This window comes from Rhinoraja longicauda, chromosome 41, assembly GCF_053455715.1.
Source record: "Rhinoraja longicauda isolate Sanriku21f chromosome 41, sRhiLon1.1, whole genome shotgun sequence".
Taxonomy (NCBI): Eukaryota; Metazoa; Chordata; class Chondrichthyes; order Rajiformes; family Arhynchobatidae; genus Rhinoraja; species Rhinoraja longicauda.
This window is the reverse complement of record NC_135993.1, coordinates 3,315,345-3,329,204: the sequence shown is the minus strand read 5'-3', so window position 1 is coordinate 3,329,204 and position 13,860 is coordinate 3,315,345. Positions and strand designations below refer to the sequence as shown.

General features: G+C 49.4%; 1 protein-coding gene across 7 annotated transcripts in view; it reads left to right on the top strand.

Annotated features, from left to right (window-relative positions):
- sipa1l3 (signal-induced proliferation-associated 1 like 3) overlaps positions 1 to 13,860 on the top strand; it is a 220,905-nt gene that overhangs the window by 189,411 nt on the left and 17,634 nt on the right. For 6 of the 7 annotated variants that reach the window (XM_078431200.1, XM_078431198.1, XM_078431196.1 and 3 more), the window contains one exon: positions 3,243 to 3,437. The exons of the other annotated variant lie outside the window; for it this stretch is intronic. In XM_078431200.1, the coding sequence (XP_078287326.1) occupies positions 3,243 to 3,437 (195 nt within the window). The remainder of the gene's footprint in view (positions 1 to 3,242; positions 3,438 to 13,860) is intronic. 7 annotated transcript variants of the gene reach the window in all.

Genomic DNA, 13,860 nt, shown 5'->3' with positions numbered 1-13,860 from the left:
CATTCCTTCTCTCCAGAGATGCTGCCTGACCCGCTGAGTTACTCCACCATTTTGCATCTGTGGTGTAAACCAGCATCTGAGTTCCTTCCTACACGAGTTCCTCCAGCACTTCTGTGTTTTGTACAGTCGAGGTACATTTTGTAACTAGACAGAATCAAACTAATGACACCATTCATCTTCTGGGACTTTGCTGTACTGGGGTGAAAAAGAAAACGGATCAGATTTTGATATTAGTTCTGATCCCTCACCTTGTTACATATTTAAAACAGACCAATGGTTTAGTTTAGTTTAGAGATACAGCACGGAACCAGGCCCTTCGGCCCGTCGAGTCCGTGCCGACCAGCGATCCCCGCACACTAACACTATCCTGCACGCACTAGGGACTATCTTTTACTTTTATACCAAGCCAATTAACCTACAAACCTGTATGTCTTTGGAGTGTGGGAGGTAACCGAGAAAGCCTACGGGATGAACGTACAAACTCCGTACAGACGGCACCCGTAGTCGGGATGGAACCCGTGTCTCTGGCGCCGTGAGGCAGCAACTCTGCCGCCCGTGGTTCTCGTTCCTCCGCATTTTTGAGGCATTGATCAACCTGGTCAATGTTTAACTGCAAACAAAGGAGGAGACTAGGAACTTGCTGAGCTTTTCTTGCGAACACTGCTGTCTTGTTCCACAGCTGTGGTGTTTCAGCTGCTCCCCACCAGGGCCCTAGGCTTTACTATTTTAGTCAGTGAAACTGTACACCTCTGCCAAATGGACTGCTAATCCATCTCCTCGGATTAACAAAAAGATAAAGAACCTTGGTTGAACTGTTAACAGTATTGCTCTATAGGAAGGAACTGCAAATGCTGGTTTATACCGAGGATAGACACAAAATGCCGGAGTAACTCAGCGGGTCAGGCAGCATCTCTGGAGAACATGGATAGGTGACGTTTCACAGAGTGCTGGAGTAACTCAGTGGGTCAGGCAGCATCTCTGGAGAACATGGATAGGTGACGTTTCACAGAGTGCTGGAGTAACTCAGTGGGTCAGGCAGCATCTCTGGAGAACATGGATAGGTGACGTTTCACAAAGTGCTGGAGTAACTCAGCGGGTCAGGCAGCATCTGTGGAGAACATGGATAGGTGACGTTTCACAGAGTGCTGGAGTAACTCAGTGGGTCAGGCAGCATCTCTGGAGAACATGGATACGTGACGTTTCAGAGTGCTGGGAGTTACTCAGCGGGTCAGGCAGCATCTGTGGAGAACATGGAGAGGTGATGTTATGCATCAGAACCCAAAATCAGGATTTCAGAATCCCGAAATTCAGAATCAGGGTCTAAAGAAGGGTTCCGACCCGAAACGTCACCCATTCCTTCTCTCCAGAGTGGCTGCCTGACCCGCTGTGTTACTCCAGCATTTTGTGTCTAATTACTATCAACCGCACTGGTGACCCTCGGACTATCCTTGACCAGACCGTGCTGGCTTCACCTTGCACTAAATGATATTCCCTTATCGTGTATCTGTACACTGTAAACGGCTCGATTGTTATCATGTGTTGTTTTTCTGCTGACTGAATAGCAGGCAACAAAAGCTTTTCACTGTACACGTGACAATTTAAACTAAACCTCCGACTGAATCTCTTCTGCAGCCTTTCCAACCTAATAACTAGACAGATAACTTCCTTCCTGTAGCTCCAAGCAAGTTCTCACCAACGACTTGTTCAGCTGTATGACAATGTCACAACCTTTGTATTCCATATCCATTCCAACGTGGGCAAGAATGCCAAACACCTTCTTCACTACTCCACCCAGGGTTGCCAACTGTCCCGTATTAGCCGGGACATCAAGTATTTTGGGCTAAATTGGTTGGTCCCGTAAGGGACCGCCCTTGTCCCGTATTAGGCCCAAGGGCCGCTGTCGGGCCTGGACTTTGTAGGCTAACGGAGTGTGTTCGGGGAGCGGGGCCGAGTGCGTTCGCCTAACGGAGGTTGCGCGCCAAACCGCCTCCCGGCCCAGGCGGCCGCCATTGGTGGAGCGGGAGCACGTGGCCGCTCGCTGGGTGAGGTCACCCTTTGTCCTGTATTTGGGAGTGAGATAGTTGGCACCTCCACCTCTAACTCCACCTCTAACTCCACCTGACTTGCAACTGTTCAGAAACCATGTCCCTGGACTCCCACAAATGCTTTGCAATCATTTTAGTTTAGCGTAGAGATACAGCGCGGAAACAGGCCCTTCGACCCACCGAGTCCGGACCGACCAGCGATCCCCGCACACCAACACTATCCTGCACCAGGGACAATTTCACATTTATAACAAGCCAATTAACCTACAAACCTGGTAGACACAAAATGCTGGAGTAACTCAATGGGTCAGGCAGCATCTCGGGAGAGAAGGAATGGGTGACGTTTTGGGTCGAGACCCTTCTTCAGACTGGTCTCGACCCGAAACGTCACCCATTTCTTCTCTCCCGAGATGCTGCATGACCCGCTGTGTTACTCTAGCGTTGTGTGTCTACGCAGCGGTAGATTTGCTGCCTTACAGCGAATGCAGCGCCGGAGACTCAGGTTCGATCCTGACTACGGGTGCTGTCTGTACGGAGTTTGTACGTTCTCCCCGTGACCTGCGTGGGTTTTCTCCGAGATCTTTGGTTTCCTCCCACGCTCCAAAAACGTACAGGTATGTAGGTTAATTGACTGGGCAAATGTAAAAATTGTCCCTAGTGGGTGTAGGATAGTGTTAATGTGCGGGGATCGCTGGGCGGCACGGACTCGGTGGGCCGAAGGGCCTGTTTCCGCGCTGTATCTCTAAAAATCTATTTAAAAAACCCAGCCTCTGCAGTTTTTAACCTACAAACCTGTACATCTTTGGAATGTGGGAGGAAACCGGAGAGAACCCACGCGGTCACGGGGAGAACGTGCAAACTCTGTACAGACAGCACCCGCGGTCAGGATGGAACCCGGGTCTCCGGCGCTGTGAGGCAGCAACTCTACTGTGGCATCACCCCAGATTACTTTGAGGAACATGCGTGCCTTGATGTTCTACAGGCAGAGTCCCTGGTGCTTTGTGTTGGGCTCTGGTTACCCCCTTGTGCCCTTTCGTGATAATAAACTAAACCAAACTAAACTTTTTAAAAAAGTGAGAAGACAGAGGGAGAAGGGTGGAAGTTGCTTAACGTTAGTAAGACGCTTTTATTTTTAAATTGCTTGCTTATTTTCATTTATCTATTTAATTTTGTTTTCCCCGCACTCTTGCATTGCAGGCTGGGATACACCCCTCACACTCACAAGACCCCTCCACCGGACCTGCCCAGACCACTGGTGTCCTGCTCTCAGCTCTCCGCTTCCGCCCCCAAATCCTTCTACTTTTATCAGAACGTGAAGAACATGAGTCCAGCGGGCTGGAAAATATCCTCCAGCTCCCAGAGTCGACCTTCTGGATATACCGAGGCTAAAACGTAGGAGTCACGTCACAAGCAGTTTGGACCTCAGTCTTTTGCAATCAACAAAATGTCTGGGGCTTTTGTTTTACACCACACGTTCTGTCGTGGATTGTAGTCAGAAGCAGGCCATTTGGCCCTACTGGTGTCTATCAGTGTTTACTATATCTCTCTACATCATCGTCTATATCTCTCATTTCCTTTTCCTGTGATTTTCAGTCTGCAGAAGGGTCTCGACCCGAAACGTCACCCATCCCTTCTCTCCAGAGATGCTGCCTGACCCGCTGAGGTACTCTGGCATTTTGTGTCTATCTTTTACTTAAACATACCTGACCACCTTCTATCTGCCGTCTTTCCGGCACAGCGAGCGGATGGTGGAGCCACTGCCTCACAGCGCCACAGACCCGTGTTCACCCGTCTGCTTAGATCTGTCATTTTCACACCTTACCCTTCCATGCCTCTCGTCTCCCCACCCCCCACCCTCAGTTTGAAGAAGAGTCTCAACCCGAAACGTCACCCATTCCTTCTCTCCAGAGATGCTGCCTGTCCCGCTGAGTTACTCCAGCATTTTTTGTTCCATCCTGACCTAGGGCACTGTCTGTGGGGAGTTTGCACCTTCTCTCTGTCACTGTGTGGGTTTCCACCGGTTGCTCTGGTTTCATAGAAACATAGAAAAAAGGTGCAGGAGGAGGCCATTCGGCCCTTCAAGCCAGCACCGCCATTCATTGTGATCATGGCTGATCATCTACAATCAGTAACCCGTGCCTGCCTTCTCCCCATATCCCTTGATTCCACTAGCCCCTAGAGCTCTATCTAACTCTCTTTTAAATCCATCCAGTGAATTGGCCTCCACTGCCCTCTGTGGCAGAGAATTCCACAAATTAACAAACTCTCTGGGTGAAAAGGTTTCTTCTCAGTTTTAAATGGCCTCCCTTTTATTCTTGGACTGTTTCCTCTCACCAACAACAGGTTTGCAGGTTAATTGGCCCTTTGTAAATTTGCCCCTCGTGTGCAGGGAGTGGATGCAAAAGTGGGATAACATAGAACTACTGTGAACGGCTGGTCGGCATAAACTCTGTGGGCTGAAGGGGCGGTATCTTTCAGTCAATCAATTTCCCTTCTCTCTTGTCTGTGTTTTTTCTAAGCTTCCTCTTAACTGAATCTTCTTTTTGTCTCGGAGACTTCCTGTGGGAGCAATTTCCACATTCCCACATCTCGGGAGTGGAGACATTTCTTCTACATTCCCTGTTGAATTTAACATGACAGTCAGCGATGATATTATCTCTTAACCCACAAGCTGAAGCTGTGTTTCAGCACACGGTGTCACGACACCAATCAGCCATGAGCTCTCTGAAAATTCTCTGCAGGTTCTGTCACATAACGAGGGCAGCCTCTTGTTGTACAGAACCAGGGGAACAAGGCCACTCATTGTGTAGAGAAAAAATCCCGTTACTCCACAACTGCAGCTGATTTTGATACATCTGTTTTTAATGAATCAGGAGGGACGGCAAATGCATTTTTATTTTTTAAAATTGGCCAAATTTCTCATGCTGGAAAATGTAGACGTTTCCAATAATGCATAATATAAAATATAGAACAGCACAGACTCGGTGTGCCGAAGGGGCAAGTCTGAGGAAGGGTCTCGGCCCGAAACGTCACGCATTCCTTCTCTCCCGAGATGCTGCCTGACCCGTTGAGTTACTCCAGCATTTTGTGTCGACCTTCGATTTAAACCAGCATCGGCAGTTTTTCTCCGACACGCTGGGCCGAAGGGGCTAGTACGGAACAGAAGACAGACACAAATTCTGGAGTAACTCAGCGGGCCAGGCAGCATCTCTGGAGAGAAGGAATGGGTGGCGTTTCGGGTCAGGACCCAACCCATCTGAAGAAGTGTCTCGACCCGAAACGTCACCCACTCCTTCTCTCCAGAGATGCTGCCTGACCCGCTGAGTTACCCCAGCATTTTGTGTCTATCTTCGGTTTTGATCCTCCATGTGTCCACCATTCATCAATCGGTGCTTTCATTTCCTTTCAACGCTACAATTCTCGGTACCGTTCGTGTCTTGACTTTATTGCGGAAGAATCGTGTTGAAACTCTGTTGGGCAAATGCTCTCCAGCTTTCACTTGCTCTCCTTGGTGGAATCTTTCCTGGTCTCTGTGCCACACGGTGTTTCTAGGTTTCAGAACTTGCTACTTCAGAGCTGTGTCTTCTCTTTGGCAATACACTGGAAACAAGAATCATTCCAAACTCTTGCTTCGTCCATTCTCTCCTTGCGACCCAGATCTGAGCTTCTTGGTCTCCCTCGGACTTTCCATCCACTTTTACGCACAGCATTGGCACGGTGCGACCACCTTTCATAGAAACATAGACAATAGGTGCAGGAGTAGGCCATTCGGCCCTTCGAGCCTGCACCGCCATTCAATATGATCATGGCTGATCATCCAACTCACTATCCCGTACCTGCCTTCTCTCCATACCCCCTGATCCCTTTAGCCACAAGGGCCACATCTAACTCCCTCTTAAATATAGCCAATGAACTGGCCTCAACTACCTTCTGTGGCAGAGAATTCCACAGATTCACCACTCTCTGTGTGAAAAAAAACTTTCTCATCTCGGTCCTAAAAGACTTCCCCCTTATCCTTAAACTGTGACCCCTTGTTCTGGACTTCCCCAACATCGGGAACAATGTGTGTCACTCTGTCCACAGGCTGGGCTGCAGCCAATTATGCATCTTCTCAGTTAACAAGGCCAGTTCTTGTTTTTTGCGATTGTTTTCTACAAATGTGAAGATCCATTACAATCATCCGCTGTAATAAGGTCATACGTGATAGGAGCAGAATTAGGCCATTCGGCCCATCAAGTCTACTCCGCCATTCAATTATGGCTGATCTATCTCTCCATCCTAACCCCATTCTCCTGCCTTCTCCCCATAACCCCTGAAACCCGCACCAATCAAGAATCTATCTATTACTGCCTTAAAAATATCCATTGACTTGGCCTCCACAGCCTTCAGTGGCAATGACAGCTCCACTAGATAGAAATACAGTCTTCAACCGTAATAGATTCTAGACAGTATCTTCCCTCTCTCTGACTTTGCTCTAGTTTTCTCAAAGGGAGGGGAGGGGGTTTCCTTCTGTCCTGATGATTGGGGGTTGCGTGCAATTTAATGCATCACCTTTGTGGCTTTCACCTGCAGAATTTGCAGTGCACCTTAACGTTGAATCCTTTTTTTAATGATGTTTAAAATGGATCGTAGAGGTCAGGCAGCAGTAGCATTGTTGCCTTACAGCACCAGACGCCCAGGTTCGATCCTGGCCACAGGCGCTGTCTGTGCGGAGTTTGCACGTTCTCCCCGTGACCTGCATGGGTTTTCTTCCTCCCACACTCCAAAGACGTGCAGGTTTTGGTATGTTAATTGGCTTGTTATTAGAGTGAGGTGTGTAGGATAGTGCTGGTGTGATGGGATCGCTGGTCAGCGCGGTTTCGGTGGGCCGAAGGGCCTGTTTTCACACTGTATCTCAAAACTAAACAAAAACGAATTTATCCTGCGTTAGTTATTACCTTTCCCCCAGTTCCCTCACAAGCAGGATTTTCTAATAGTCTTTTTTTTAAAAAACGAATTGAAATAGCTGAGGGTATCTGCCAGCGCTCAGCGAATCCCTGAACTAATTGAATCTTAGAAAATCTCAAACCACTAACGGTATCATTTCTAAAGGTATTGAATATTATGTCTGTGTGCGCAAGATGAAATGTGATTTGTTTTTTCTTTGGAATCAAATAGGATCTGCCTCTCGGATTCAAATGATACTACGGGGTTAACACAACTCACTCCACAGAGAGTTGGAACTCTGACTCTGATATCTCCACCATTCTGCACATCAATAGATTTAGTGAAAGGCAGAGGCTCCTGGTTCAAAGCCATCTCCGGATGTAGATGATATCAGGGAAATTGCTGTATATTAACAGCAGCCTGCAGCTTCTAACTGTCCTAATAAACTCAAGAAGCCTTTGTATCTGATCTGCAAAAGTAATTTCAGGAGCATTTATATGGGCAGTCACGGTGGCGCAGCGGTAGAGTTGCTGCCTTACAGCGAATGCAGCGCCGGAGACCCGGGTTCCATCCCGACTATGGGTGCTGTCTGTACGGAGTTTGTACGTTCTCCCCGTGACCTGCGTGGGTTTTCTCTGAGATCTTCGGTTTCCTCCCACACTCCAAAGAGGTACAGGTTTGTGGGTTAATTGGCTTGGTATAAATGTAAAAAATTGTCCCTAGTGGGTGTAGGATAGTGTTAGTGCGCAGGGATCGCTGGTCGGTGCGGACCCGGTGGGCCGAAGGGCCGGTTTACGTGCTGTATCTCTAAACCTATATCAGTCATATCACTCAATAAGCTCTTAGGTGGAAATGCTTCACCACTCTGTCAAACACCACGCCATTATTCCACCAGTCCCATCATGACCCAGCACATTGTACGTCCATTCCTCCCACAGATGCTGTCTGACCCGCTGAGTTTGTCCAGCTCTTTGTTCTACACAAGATTCCAGCATCTGCAGTTGCGTGTGTGTGTGTGTGTCTCTCTCTCTCTCTCTCTCTCTCTCTCTCTCTCTCTCTCTCTCTCTCTCTCTCTCTCTCTCTCTCTCTCTCTCTCTCTCTCTCTCTCTCTCTTATTTGGTCCTCCCTGCGTTACCAGTTGATACACCACGGTCTGAAGAAGGGCCCGATCCAGGAAGATCGTCTGGCCATTCCCTCCACAGGCTTGGATAGAGTGGATGTGGAGAGGATTCTTCCACTGGTGGGAGAGTCTAGGACCAGAGGCCACAGCATCAGAATAAAAGGACGTACCTTTTAGGAAGGAGATGAGGAGGAATTTCTTTAGTCAGGGGGTGGTGAATCTGGAATCCATTGCCACAGAAGGTTGTGGAGGCCAAGTCAATGGATAGTTTTAAGTCAGTGATTGATAGATTGTTGATTAGTGCGGGTGTCAGGGGTAATGGGGAGAAGGCAGGAGAGTGGGGTTGAGAGGGAGAGGTAGACCAGCCATGGCTGATTGACTTGATGGGCTGAATGGTGTAACTCTGCTCGTATAACTAATGAACAGATGCTGCCGGAGTCACTGAGTTCCTCCAGGACTTTGTGTTTTTCTCAGGATTCCAGCTTCTTGTGTCTCCAAAATTGAGTTTGAAAGGCTGCAAGTTGCCCAGACACAAAAAGAGGTGTTGATCCCGAAGGTTTAGGTGAGACAGCCTGTAAACTGGCCCTTCGGCCCACCGAGTCCACACCGACCAACGATCACCAGAGATTCCAGTATGTGCAGCCTCTTGTGATCCAACTCTTCTTGCCTGCTTAGCTAAGGCTTTAGGTAGTAAAATAGCATGTGTCTGAAGAAGGGTCTCGACCCGAAACGTCACCTATTCCCTTTCTCCAGAGATGCTGCCTGACCCGCTTTTTGTGTCTATCTTCAGTTTAAACCAGCATCTGCAGTTCCTTCCTACACAAAATAGCATAATTTCTACAATAATCCCAACATATTAGTTTGATTTAAATTTTTGGAAAGAAAAGAGTTTACCCTGGGAGTAGCGTTTCTGGCACAAAGCGTTGAGAAAGACATTAGTTCAGGATGAACACAGCTTGAACTTCACAAAATGTTTACGTTTGTCTGTTCCTCATGGGAAAGTTGTCGGAAACAGCAGGGCAGGTTCGTTGGGAGATTATTGCTTCCTCGCGATGTGGGGGGGCAATCTCTGCCTGCCTAATACAGACCGCCCATCCGGCAGTTCTCCACAGCCTTGGAGAGTCTGGACAAGTTCCTGACCCGAAACCTTGCCCATCCATGACATCGAGAGATGCTGCCTGACCTGCTAGGCTATAGAGCCTTACAGTGTGGAAACAGGACCTTAGGCCCAACTCGCCCGCACCGGCCAACATGTCCCATCTACGCTAGTCCTATCTTGCCTGCATTTGGCCCATATACCTCCAAACCTGTCCTATCCATTGTAAGGTCTTCCAGCACTTTGTATCTTTTCTTCCAAAACGGCAACTGCAGTTCCTTGTGCCTTGAGGAGAGTCTCGGGAAGGGTCCCGACCCGAAACGTCACCTATCCATGACCTCTGGAGATGCTGCCTGACCTGCTGAGTTCTTCCAGCACTTTGTGCCTTTTCTGGTAAACCGGCATCTGCAGTTCCTTGTGTCCGCAAGACTAGAGGTGAAAAGGAGGCAAAAAGGTTGTCGGACGAGGAGAGGGGGAGTGAAATCTAAAGCTGGTGGAAGGGATATGGATGGAAGGAGCTGGTGAAGGGAAAAGAGGGGGTGGGGGGGGGGGGGTGAATAAAAGGGAAGTGAAGGACTCTGGGATAGGAGATCAGGGGGGGGGGGGGGCACAGAAAAGAGAGCGGTGGTTTGAGGAGGCATTGCCTGATATTGGATAATCCAATCACAGCTATACTTAGATTTAGTTTAGTCTAGAGATACAGCGTGGAAAGAGGCCCTTCGGCCCAACGGGTCCACGCCGACCAGCCATCCCCGCACATTGACACCACCCTACACACACTCGGGACAATGTACACTTATACCAAGCCACTTAACCTACAAACCTGCACGTCTTTGGAGTGTGGGAGGAAACCGAAGACCTCGGAGAAAAACTCACGCAGGTCACGGGGAGAACGTACAAACTCCGTACAGACAGCACCCGTAGTCAGGATGGAACCCGGGTCTCTGGCGCTGTGAGGCGGCAACTCTACCTCTGCGCCACCGTGCCGCCCAGAGATGTTTGAGGCATGACGATAAATGACTTTAAATGGCCCGAATTGTAGGAAGGAACTGCAGATGCAGATAGACACAAAATGCTGGAGTAACTCAGGTCTGAAGAAGGGTCTCAACATGAAACGTCACCCATTCTTTCTCCCCAGAGATGCTGCTTGTCCCACTGAGATACTCCAGCATTTTGTGTCGATGTTAGCTCATTTGTTGTTAATGCTTGGCTAAGTGTAATGGGCATTGTAAGCCTACGGGAGAATAGATTGCTTTTGACTTTAAAGGACAATAATAGATTTGTTAACCCTGTGCTCAGCACCTGAATCCCCATTGCCCCAATTCTCGATAAATAACTTAGATCTGCACATGGATGATCTAAATCCTTGATGATCTGAGTACTTTTAGATTTTGTATCGTAAAGGATTTCGATCATCAAGAGAAATTCAAAATGGAAGGTATTTATTCGCAAAATGCTGGAGTAACTCAGCAGGTCAGGCAGCATCTCGGGAGAGAAGGAATGGGTGACGTTTCGGGTCGAGACCCTTCTTCAGACTGATGTCAGGGGGGCGGGACAAAGGAAGGATATAGGTGGAGACAGGAAGATAGAGGGAGAACTGGGAAGGAGGAGGGGACGGGAGGGACAGAGGAACTATCTAAAGTTGGAGAAGTCCATGTTCATACCACTGGGCTGCAAACTGCCCAGGCGAAATATGAGGTGCTGTTCGTTCCTCCCATTTCCGGTGGGCCTCTCTATGGCACTGGAGGAGGCCCATAACAGAAAGGTCAGACTGGGAATGGGAGGGGGGGTTGAAGTGCTCGGCAATCAAATGGATCGATTCGGTTCAGGAAATCTGGAATGAAATTCAGCAAGGGCAGCAATGTGGCGCAGCGGTAGAATTGCTGCCTCACAGCGCCAGGGACCCGGGTTCCATCCTGACCAAGGGTGCTGCCATTACGGAGTTCGTACCTTCTCCCCGTCACCTGCGTGAGTTTTCTCCGGGTGCTCTGGTACTTTGTGTCTATCTTGCTGGCGTAACTCAGCAGGTCAGGCAGCACCTCTGGAGAACATGACTGAAGGGGAGGGTCCCAACCCGAAACGTCACCTGTCCGTGTTCTCCACAGATGCTGCCTGACCCGCTGAGTTACTCCAGCGCTCTGTGAAACATCACCTATCCGTGTTCTCCACAGATGCTGCCTGACCCGCTGAGTTACTCCAGCACTCTGTGAAACGTCACCTGTCCACGTTCTCCACAGATGCTGCCTGACCCGCTGAGTTACTCCAGCACTCTGTGAAACGTCACCTGTCCACGTTCTCCACAGATGCTGCCTGACCCGCTGAGTTACTCCAGCACTCTGTGTCCTAGAAAATAATGATTCCTTAGACATTCCTCAAAAGGCGATATATAAAGCATAAAAGATGCAGTAATCATATTTTAAGTGCAGCTCAGGGGAAAGAATGCTATTTCCCACAGGGTGGGGGTGAAGATATCTAGGGATGATCCTCTGACTACACCCATTCATTGTCGTTCCCTGCCTCCTTTGTCACGCCAGGCTCTGCAGCCTAATGGCCAACATGTGGGGAGATTGGGAGAGACATTCCACAGCGCTTCCACTCCCAATTTGTTGGTGGCTTCCCCTCGCAGAGACTAGAATGCATTTGCAGGAGAAATCAAAACCCATTTATGCTGGCACTCCAGATCTGAAGAGTTTCACATATTTCTGGCTGGAGACAGGGGCGGGGGGGGGGGGGGGGGGTGAGGAGGAGGGAGGGTGGGGGTGAGGAGGGGGGAGGGTGGGGGTGAGGAGGGGGGAGGGTGGGGGTGAGGAGGGGGGAGGGGGGGGTGATTTGGCAGCGGTTCTTGTACAAAGCTCTGGTTGTCAGAGTGCCTGGGCAAGTGTTTTTGTTCTAGCAAATATGTATTAGGAGTTTGTAAGTATGGTCAAAAGGCTTGCCTTCTTCCCATATAAAAAGTCTCATGCAGTGTGCCCCCGTTACTTCCCGACAGTTGATTCTTTCCTGAAGGGTTGTGGCGCTGGACGGCTTCACAGACGCAATGCCTTTCGTTGCTGGGTGCGGCACGGTGGCGCAGCGGTAGAGTTGCTGCCTACAGCGCTTGCGGTGCCAGAGTCCCTGGTTCGACCGCGGGCGCTGTCTGTACAGGGGTCTGTACGTTCTCCCCGTGACCTGCGTGGGTGTTCCCCCACGATCCTCGGTTTCCTCCCGCACTCCAAAGACCTACAGGTTTGTAGGTTAATTGGCTTGGTATAAGTGTAAATTGTTCTTAGTGTGTGCAGGGGTAGTGTTGGTGTGCAGGGATCGCTGGTCAGTGCGGACTCGGTGGGCCGAAGGGCCTGTTTCCGCGCTGTATCTCCAAAGGAAACTAAATTCCAGTCGATTATGCCTCCGATCTCTAAACGAAACTAAGCATTAACAACTTGCATTTACAAAGCATCTGTGTCTGGGGCAGCTGGTAGTGCCGCTGGGCAAATGGCGCAGTGGGTAGAGCACCTGCCTTGCCACGCCAGAGTCACGGGTTTGATCCTGACCTCAGGTGCTGGCTGTGTGGAGTTTGCACATTCTCCCTGTGACCGTGTGGGTTTCGAAGACGTGCGGGTTTGTAGGTTAATGGGCCCTCTGTAAATAGCCACCCCCTCCTAGTGTGCAGAGAGTCACGGATTACGGAACTAGTGTGAACGGGCGATCAATAGTTGGTGTGGACCTGGTGGATGGAAAGACTTGCTCTCACACTCTATCTTTCAATCGATCAATTTAATATTGTGAATAAAAACAGAGTGCTGGAGTAACTCAGCGGGTCAGGCAGCATCTGTGGAGAACATGGATAGGTGACGTTTCACAGAGTGCTGGAGTAACTCAGCGGGTCAAAGTTGTGGAGTAACATATGGAAGGACAAGAGGTACTTATGGAAGTAAATTTTAAAAACTGCTTACCCCTTTCTTCATTGCATGTCCTTGAGTTTGGGCTGTCCAGTGCAGTGTGGAGCAGGTGCAGTCCATGGACACCCTTGCATCTGCTGTGAGTTAATGGGGTTTGTCCACCTTTCACCTCTTACAACAGTGGCCAGAGCAGTCACTGCCTTCACCTCCATAGACAATGAATTTCCCAAAGACAAATAACAATGAAGCTGGTTTAGTTTCGTTTAGAGATACAGCGCGGAAACAGGCCCTTCGGCCCACCGAGTCCGCACCGACCGATGAACCCCGCATATTAACACTATCCTACACGCACTAGGGACAATTGTTATATGTTTACCAAGCCAATTTACCTACGTACCTGTACGCCCTTGGAGTGTGGGAGGAAATGGAAGATCCCGGAGAAAACCCACGGGGAGAACGTACAAACTCCGTGCAGACAGCACCTGTAGTCTGGATCGAACCGCTGGAAGGGAGCGCTGGAAGGCAGCGACTCTATCGTTCCGCCATTGTGCCACCTCAAAGAATAAATCCCAAGTCACCTCACCTCGGGGAACTGGTATTAAAAATGGTGCCGCGCTGTGGGAGAGAACAAACGGAGTGCTTTCCACAAACCTCTTTGGATCTCTGACACATTATTCATCAACCTTAAATGACGAAGGTATTTATTCACACAATGCTGGAGTAACTCAGCGGGTCAGGCAGCATCTCAGGAGAGAAGGAATGGGTGACGTTTCGGGTCGAGACCCTTCTAAATGA